We start from the raw sequence: 9,401 nt of genomic DNA, 5'->3' as shown, positions 1-9,401 counted from the left end.
GCAGTATGAAGAGCAGAGCAAAGTTGGCTCATACTTGGAGAACCAAAGCTAAGAGCATTGGGGGTGCTTAAACTTCGGCCTCCAACTCTGGCGGTGAAGGGCATGTCTTCATCCTGGGCACGGAACTCCTCTTCATTTGGGGGCACCATCAGACAGACGTAGGTGTGGAGCTGAATGAGGAGTCGGTGTTGGAGCATCCATATCACCATTTGAATGAGCTGAGTCTGCAGAGTGAGAAATGAGGTATTAAGCACTGTGAGAGAAAAAGCAATGCTCAAAGCCTAAGAACTCACAAGGAGAAATGCTTTCCAAGACTCAGAACAGTTTCACATCTTTTCTGAACCGTTAGTTTGCACTTCCCATCACAAGAAAGTGACCAAGCACACAATGTCCATCACACCACAGCCTTCGTGGATGCTTTGCCTGTAATCAGACCTCTAATGACCAACACATCTTTATGCAGCACTAACCAGCTCAGCCAGCATCCTCACACCAACCAACCTTGCAGCCAAGAAGAGCTTCAGCACCCACTGTGTTTCAGCAGAGCCCCCAAGTTCCCTCAGCACATGATGCCAGCCATATGAACACAGCCACACTTCACACTGCAGCCATACAAACCCACACGGAGGTGTTCGGTCCCCTTCCAACAAAACAGTTCAGAGGGTGCTAAATAAGGGATAATCGTCTTTTCCAGAGATGGAAGAGATAAGAAATGATTCACCCAGGTGCACATCTCAATGGCCAGGACGCTGGGATCAGTTTGGGGCCCCACGACAGTCAGAAATCCCCACAGGGTTAACCCAGAGCAGTCACATTAAAGCCCAGGTTCTCCCAGGAAGTCAGGGAGAAGGCAGGGAGACAGGACAGGGTCAGTGTACTGTCACCCATTTGCTCACCACCTCTCTGCCATATGAGGACAGGCCAAAGGCACCTCGCTTTCCATGGTATGGATGGGCAAAACTGACAGTGCCAAGAGATGAGACTCGTGTTAAACCAACATGCAGAACACCTCTGTAGTGCTGAACAACTCCACAGCGCCCCAAAAGTGATGCTGAAAGCACAGGGCGGGATGAGGGAGAGGCATCTGTAGGTTCTTGGCATAGCCTCTCTTCAGGAGTTTCAGAGGAGCATTCAAAAGCCATCATCGTGTCTGAATTTCTGCACAAAAAGCCTTTTCATTTCAGTAGAGGCAACCCTTCCCGTAGCTAACAGCTCTGAAAACACTGAATCACTGACAAAAGCTGTTTGGGGATTTCATAGCAACCAGTGCTGTTTTGGTGAGAGACACGCAGAATGAGCTCAGAGAAGGAAGCTATAGCTCCACTGCATTAATCATCAGGAGAACGGCCAAATCTCAATAAAAGCCCCAAACTGAAGTTCATCAGCCCACATCATTTTCCTTTTTCCATAAGTCATTTAGTTTTCAATTCCTCCTTTGCTATCGAATCACAAAAGAAACACCTCCTGCCTGCAGATAAGCCCACGCCCCCTTTCTAGGAATTACTACTTTTTGAGGCTGAATGGATTTTAATCTTAAAACATATGATCTGGGATCACCTTCAAACACTTCTTTTCCAGAAAAGGTATAATTCATTTTCTACATTTAAAAGAAAACGTACAGAAGAGGAAAGTTGGCACGAGATAACAAGGACGGCTGCATATCGTTCTGCTAACATCTGAAATCAGCCTGGAGGAAAGACGAGGCCGACTGCTCGAAACCTTCCAGATGCAGCAAAAGATGTCCCATATGTTTCATGTAAATTTCTGACCTGCTGGCATGCAGTGGCATCCCACCAGCTGGTGTCACAACAAATCAAAAGGGGTCTGACACTTCATGGGACAAATCGCAGCAATTCAAGGAGACAGCTTTGCTACTACAGTCTGCTGCCTGTTCTTCTGGACACAAACACAGAATTTACAACCATTCTCCATCTGCTTCTCTTGAGCTTTGATGGACCTCTCAGACAGGTGTGTAGGAGGGCAGGTTTCCCCATATCACCTGCATTGCTGTCTGTTGGTTTATCTCCACGCTTGGGCTCAGCCCATTCGACTTGCTGGTCTCTTTCCTGAAGCCCAAAAGAGCTGAGATTAACTTTGTAGGGCAGGTCATGCTCCACCCCACAACTTTCCCTCTGAGACATCAGCACTGTAGGAAGCCACAGCCCTATGAGGCCAAAATGGAAATACAAAAGGAGACTGATTTCATTGTTTAATTCAACACTCAACACTCAATTTCATCCACGCCCCTCTCTCTCCCCATGCTGCCTGTCTCCAGTATGGGCAGAGGGGTTCCCATCTGCCACCAATGGGACCATTCCCACTGGCACGGATCAGCCATCCCATTTCTCACCCCCACAGTGGCACAGCAGCACATGTTGTCATGCATGACACGACGCAGGGCACTGCCAACAATACACTGCTTTGTGCTTACTGACCAAAGCAGAGAAGATGGGCACTCTTATGTCAGCCCATCTGGGCAGGGAGAGCTGCAGGTCCTGAAGGGGCAGGATCCAGCACTCGTTGTTTTTGTCCCTCTGGGAGTCAAGGGGAGCTTTTGCAAAACTGTTCAGTATGTGTTAAATAAAATGCATTTCTTACAAAGATTTTTTAAAGCTGTTTCTTTCCCACGTCTAAAAAGCTAAATGTGCAGAAAACAGGGACTGGATCCAGGCTGGATGTGGCTCTGGGCAGCCTGGTCTGGAGGCTGGCGACCCTGCACACAGCAGGGGTTGAAACAAGATGATCACTGTGGTCCTTTTCAACCCAGGCCATTCTGTGATTCTATAATTCTATGACTGGCAACGTGTTCAGGAAAGGGAGGAGAGAACAGCATTATGGAATCACTCAGATCTCAGCCTGATGTTTCTCTCTGCATAAAGATTTACTCTTAGTTACAACATGGCTCACTTTGCCTGCTGAAGGACACCAGAGCCTCTTCTCCAGCTGAGCAGTTGATGTGACACTGTCCACAGTCTGACTTGAGAACAGCACTGCTTTGGGTCAGTAACACAGCACCTCCATTGGGGTACATGCTGAAACACAGTAAGCTCCTTTATCATTCAAAATACTCCATTTTACCAAAAACTAAAGCTATTAAAAGTTCTCCCTGTTTTGCATAGACAACCCCTATTCATGCAGAATATTATTGTGTAACATTGTCATGTTAATCATTATGTGACAGCTCTGAATTCCACCAAATCAGCTTAACTCTCCTCTCTATTTAGATGTAGAACATCCTATTTTTTAACTTGCCACGTGAGAAACCCTGGTTTTATACACAACCCTGAATCTTACTTCCATACTTCTGCCACCAAAAGCTCCTGTGACTCTTAACACCTTCCAGACATCCACTCAGCATTTGCATGCAGCTCTCCTCCCATCCCATCCTCTGACACACACTATTTTCCACCGTGCTGCTACACAAAGCACAGCAAGTCTTCCATCTACAGCAAAGGCCTCATCTGCTGCAGCCTTACTCCAGCACTGCGGCCAGACTTATGAAATCAAAGTTGAAAAAGCATTTGCTTTGTGTTCACTGGCAGCTGTTGTACTTCCCCACCTGTTTTTTGGCCACAGTTACCCCAGCCCCATGAAGGAAGAGTTAGTTACTGCAATAAGCACATGCACTGTGACTGAGCTGCTGCAGCAAAGGGGATGCAGGGACAAAATGGGAAGTCGAATTCACACGAGTACACTCCTACCTGAGGGGTGGAAAGATCCCCTCTGCATCTAATGCTACAGCACCAGCTGTTGTGCTTCTGAGTGCTTGCACAATCACACACACTCTCCACAGTTCACTTCAGCAATGCTCCTTGGATGGTGGTGACACCTGTATATTTAAGCAGTGCATTTAAGCTGCACTCTGAAGTGCATACAGTGACATGACCACTGCTGCTCTGCCACACTCTGCAAGAATATTCTCCAAAAAGGCACAGGGCCAGGCTGCCATGGAGGCTGTTCTCTACACACAGGCACACGTGTTGTTCATAAAAACTGAACCATTTATTCTGTATGCAGTCTGTCCACGCAGTGCCTCCTTATCACCCACCTCTTTAGAGGAAGAGCATCTACAAACGTACAGCCTGATTTAGACTATATTCAGATCCATTTTTGAAAAGGGAATTTGAATTATACCTTCAGTGAAATCTGTAGTCTTAGATAAGCTGAAAATGGACCTAAGCTCAAAGCTCAGAGCTCCCTGATTCTTTTAACTCATGCTGCTATAATGATAAAAGTAATCATAGCTTATCAGCAAGGAAGGCAAAAGAAGCTGGTAATTCTACAAGCAATCCTGTGCAAATTGGAGGGCCAGATTCTCAGCAGCAAAATTTGTCATAGTCTTTAGAAATCACTTTGTTCTAAGGCAGGAGAAAACAGAGTAAGGCCAGAGAAAACAGGAAGGTGAGTGCCAGAAGTTTTCAGATGAAATACTAACCTGCTTGCTGAGACCCTTTGCTTCTGTTTGTAACCTCAAACCTTCCTGATCAAGACAGTGGCAGGTCCAGGCAGCAAGTACTGCCCACAAACCACACAGATGTGCAGCCAAATTCTTCCCAATGACAAGAATACATGATACCAGTGCTGTTCTAGCTACAAATGCAAAGCATAGCACTATATGGACTGCTGTGAGGAAAGCTAACTCCAACCCAGCCAGACCTGGAACACCATTCCAGCAAAAACACCAGATTTGTTCCCAACCACAGTGCTCCATTCTGGTCTGCTGTGCAATCACCAATGCTGTGCCACACAAGGGAGAGGAGAGGCTGGGACAAGAGCCCAGAGTCATGGGCAGGAGAAGAAAGACAGCCTTCTTGGGATCAGGATAGAGGAGATGCAAATTGCTTTTATTCCAGTAAAAAGCACTACAAGGGAATGTGAGTTTCCCCTGCCACATCAGCTCACGAGATCCAGTACCAGCAGTATGAGATGCATGGGCTGCTGGTCAGGACACAGTTGCAGGTGGGGTGCTTGCTGGAAGTCCATGTAACACTTCTCAGTGCTGCTAAGAGACAACTCACCACTGTGAAAAAAAGAGAAGTCACATCTGCTTTCCTCACACATCCCCAGCTGCAGAAATGTCTCTGTCATTCAGCACCAGCCCTGGAGCTGCTGATCCTCCCCTGAGCAAATTCCACCTGCTAACCTGGCAAAGAAGTAGCGTGGCTGAAATGAGTTACATGAATAGAATCGAGCTGGACAGGAGCCAGAGCTCCAGCACAAAGGGAAGAGGGAAAGAAGGAAGGCGTGTGCACATATTGAGTGGAAAGGGAAAAGAGGGGCCCCTCCCCCTCTCAGCAGCACCAAGGTTTCACTAGAGCAGCTGAGCTGCACTCACAGGCTCAGTGCAATATTGCTATCCAAGCAGGGCAGATGTAACAGAGAAAAAGGGAAGCTAGCTTAGAGATCTCTACTCGAAGACCAACAACTTCGCAAATATGAGCACAAGACCACAGATGACAGACATAAAACCACTGCAGAGCTCAGCTGCAATGTACAGCTTGTCATTCCAGGCAAGAAAAGAGATCAAGAAGACTGGCTCCAGGAAAGCTACTGTCTCGTGCACAGGACGTGGCTGAGAGCACAGGCAATGCTGATGGAGACCACTGCCTGGACACCACCCCTACCTGACAGACAGATGCTCATCCAGAAGGGCATGCCAGAAGGAAGGAAGCCAATCCCATGCTAAAGACAACAATCTAATGGGATGGGTGCCATGAGACCTCAACAGCTTCTATAGACAATCCAGCCCTTCCCACTGCACTGACCTTCAGAACTACAGGCAGCAGTTAGCACGATGAATGGCACAAGATATGGCCACCAGTTAAATTCTTCAAAGCTTTTTAAGAAAAAAAGAAAACAAAAAACATCCACTCCTATGTACAGAGAGTAAAATTACAGTGAAAGATCCAAACTTCGTTCATTTTTTCAAAGGCAAAGCAAACATAATTTGACAGTATTTACAGTTCAGAGTGCAGAGTGCATTTTATTGCTGCAGAAAAAAAACAAAAAATAAAACACCCACATTTCATCAGATTAATCACTCTATCGACTAGATCTCTGTTAATTATAGTTAACTACAATTGGAGCCTGACCACTCCTGCACAGGGATTAGATTCATCTCATAATAAAACAATACTGCACAGGTAAATCAAAGCAGAGGAAAGTACTTTTTCTACATGGATGTGTGGTACAAAACCATCTAAAAGCTCTTTCCAGACCATATTCCTCCAAGAACCAGCATGCTTGCCTTCATGGGAAAGAAACTAACCACATCTCACAGCAGCCCAAGGCACCTGATGGTCTCCATACCTTACCACAGCAGTCCCAAGTGTTCTGCAAGCACAGAGACTCACCTCCCATTTTCTCAGCACCATCCTCATCCTCAGTGTGTGGACTCACACCACAGGGCTGAGGAAAAGCTCTCGTGCTGTTGACCTTTAGAGCCCCATCATGCAGGTGAGCACCAAACTGAAGACACGCACTCCAAAAGAGCCATTTCAGCACTCCAGCAGCTCTGGCAAACATAGGCACACGCTGCTGTTTCAGGGCTTTCCCCATGGCTGCAGCAGTATGTGGCAGACATTCGTTATGTGTTTTAAACAAAGACATCTGAGAACAACCAGAAGTGTCAATGGAGAAATACTAAAACAAGTCATTAATCTTAAATGGGCTACTGAGAGTAAGAATGTCTCCCAAACCTACTGCAGCTACAACAGAATTAATGCTTCCATTTTCCAGACACAGATTTGTCTGTAATATAGCAAAATGCTGCCAGAACAGCAGGCACTGCTCTCCCCCACCTCCAAAGATGGCAGCTGACCAGTACATACTACTGGGATTAGAAGCTTCATAAATAATTATCTCTGATCATAATCTCTGCCAGCCTGTAATTACAACAAATTCTTCTCTCGTAATTGTGTCTGTGTGCTTAATTGATGTTAATCTTCTAGGTGTTTGAATTGTGACTAATTTCATATAAACACAGCAAGTCATCAAAGCACAAAGGCTAGCAGAATTTGGAGGCACCCCAACGAAATCAGCCCAGGTTCCCTTTGCCACAGTAAGCTGTGCTCAGGGGGCTCATCTTCTTCACCTGGGAACGTAGCAGTGTCAGAAGGTGTTATGTTTGTTACGTTCCTGAGCCCTTTCTTACATCTCACTGGTTCCCAGAAAGGCTGCAAACCATGATCTATGAGCTTCTGCCCTACTAATGCTGGCAGACTACACCAGTCCCTACTGCATCACTCAAAGAAAAGAAGAATTCTGATTTTTCTTTCAGGAATGTGCTTTCCTAACACAGATCATCCACACAGCTTCACCTTGACAGTCCCCACAGCCTTTTGGTACGTGGATATGAAACAACAAATTATGTTTGGAAATGTATTAAGAGGCAAATTCTACAACAGCAAGTTCCTAACCAGAAGCAAACCCAGTCCTCGTTGGCAAGGCAGTGACCCAGTGCCCAAACAGCTCCTGCACTCTCCCCCATCTCACCTCCTGCACGGGCGGCACGAGAGGGTTCTTGAACTCTGAGAGTGACACTGGGAGGGAGAACTTGGAGAGCATTGATGGCAGATTGTGGCCCCGGAACTGACAGGAAAATGCATCTGCCAGTGGAGAGTAACTGCAAAAGAGAGGGAGAGCAGAAATCAGGTAGTTTGATATTGCTGGTCAGTGTAATATTTATCCACTTAAGCATTACAGAAGTGGGAATTCCTAAATGAAACATCTAGAAACACATTAAGGGTAATTTATGGCATGTTGCTTCTTGCTTTACACTTGCAGTGTACGTATTTTCATCCTGGCACTGCATTCAGCTTCACTGTATTATTCAAGGTGTTGAGAAAATCCAAAAGAGACAAATAAAAATGACAAAATTGTAAACCTGGGCTGTCTGTGATCAAAGAGCCAGGACTGTATGGCTGAGAGACTACAAGAGTGGGGATGGGCAGCATGTAGGCACATCTTCAAATACACAACATGCAGCTGCAGATGGGACTGCTCTCCCTGCCTGAACAGAAGAAGAAAAGCAGTACAGATGATTACAAGTGTGGGAGAGGCAAGTTAAATATTAGGAAAACTGTCTTCAAGAACAGCACTAACATATATGACAGGCACAGCTGCTCCTGAATGACCTCCAGGTCAGTTTCAGACCTATTTTTATACCTCCACCCCTAAGTTTTGACCTAACATTATTTTCCTACAGCAGAGTTCCAACACAAATTCTATAAACATCTCAATATCCAACAGCAAAAGGGCTGTCAGTCTTCAGCAAAGTACAAGTACCCACTGCAGCTTCCACACCTTCTCTGGCATTGCCACTGCCTTTTCTCAACCTAACTGTATTACATTTTGCCTACTAAAAAGCATAGAAGTATAAAATGTCATCATGTGAAACAATGCAATAGTGATGGCAACACTACCCTGACTGATTTGATACACTTCAGGCAATGTCATGTGCCAGATACTCAAATGTCCTGTGAAATATTCACTGATTTAACTGAATCAAGCTCTCTAAGTCTTTCCCTATCACTTCAGGTTCGTATTACCTCTTCTGAAATGGACATTCAATGATAAACAATCCCAGAATTACAGTGTAAATATTGTTTCCAAGTCCACGTTGCTGCAGAAGCATATTGACCTGCTCTGATGCTGCTCCCTGCACCAAACTCTGACATGGCTTTGTAATTTCAAGCACATGGAACGGTTTGTGCTCTGCACAGCTGCAACAAATTGGTACACAAAGAGATGTCCCATGCTGCATCCAGTAAGACAGGGAAGGAAAGGGTCTCTGCTCTTCTCACTGCTTTCTTAATACAACCATTCATCCTCCTTCTACTTACAGGCAGACACTGGCATTTGGTGAAAGCATGTAGACATTGTTCTCACACAGCGGATAAATAATAATTGCTTTTCCCCAGTAAACAAGATGTGCAGCAAGCTGGAAAACCTGCATCGAGGAAACATGGAAAAATTAGGAGAGCAAAAAAGCAAAATTCAGATCCTTGGCAGCAGTTACATACAGTGACAGAAAAATCACATCAGATGACTGCAAGTCTTGCTGGAATTGAAATGAAAGCGAAACATTCCGTCCTCTCACACTGCCTTCAGAGAGTGTTTGGGCTTTAATATAACACACAGCACTTCAAGAAGCATTTGACAAGGTTATTAATTTCCAGAGGTTTGCATCACATTTCTAAGGAACTTAGTATTTCCTGGTTTTAAGGAATTCCTTCAAACTGTATTAACAGACGTTTAGTTGCATTTTATGCACCAACAACCTATTTTTGTTTATGCACAAAATGCACTTCAGTTTGTGCGTGAAAAAGAAAGTGAATTGGCCTCCACCATGGCACAAACATAAAGGAAACAAAACGGTCTTTTTAATGCTTGGAGATATT

The 9,401-nt window shown here is 45.3% G+C and overlaps 1 protein-coding gene across 4 annotated transcripts in view; it reads right to left on the bottom strand.

Moving 5' to 3' along the window:
* NPRL3 (NPR3 like, GATOR1 complex subunit) overlaps positions 1–9,401 on the bottom strand; it is a 40,151-nt gene that overhangs the window by 5,801 nt on the left and 24,949 nt on the right. For 2 of the 4 annotated variants that reach the window (XM_090151459.1, XM_031595205.2), the window contains 4 exons: positions 8,844–8,950; positions 7,886–8,011; positions 7,495–7,624; positions 35–224 (listed from right to left, as the gene is read on the bottom strand). In XM_090151459.1, coding sequence (XP_090007585.1) covers positions 35–224; positions 7,495–7,624; positions 7,886–8,011; positions 8,844–8,950 — 553 coding nt within the window. The remainder of the gene's footprint in view (positions 1–34; positions 225–7,494; positions 7,625–7,885; positions 8,012–8,843; positions 8,951–9,401) is intronic. The other 2 variants (XM_031595208.2, XM_031595207.2) reach the window with 1 other exon arrangement.

The sequence above is a fragment of the Phasianus colchicus genome, chromosome 16 (assembly GCF_987193195.1).
Source record: "Phasianus colchicus chromosome 16, bPhaCol1.hap1.1, whole genome shotgun sequence".
Taxonomy (NCBI): domain Eukaryota; kingdom Metazoa; phylum Chordata; class Aves; order Galliformes; family Phasianidae; genus Phasianus; species Phasianus colchicus.
Note: the sequence above shows the minus strand (reverse complement) of the source record. Positions and strands in the feature narration are given on the sequence as shown.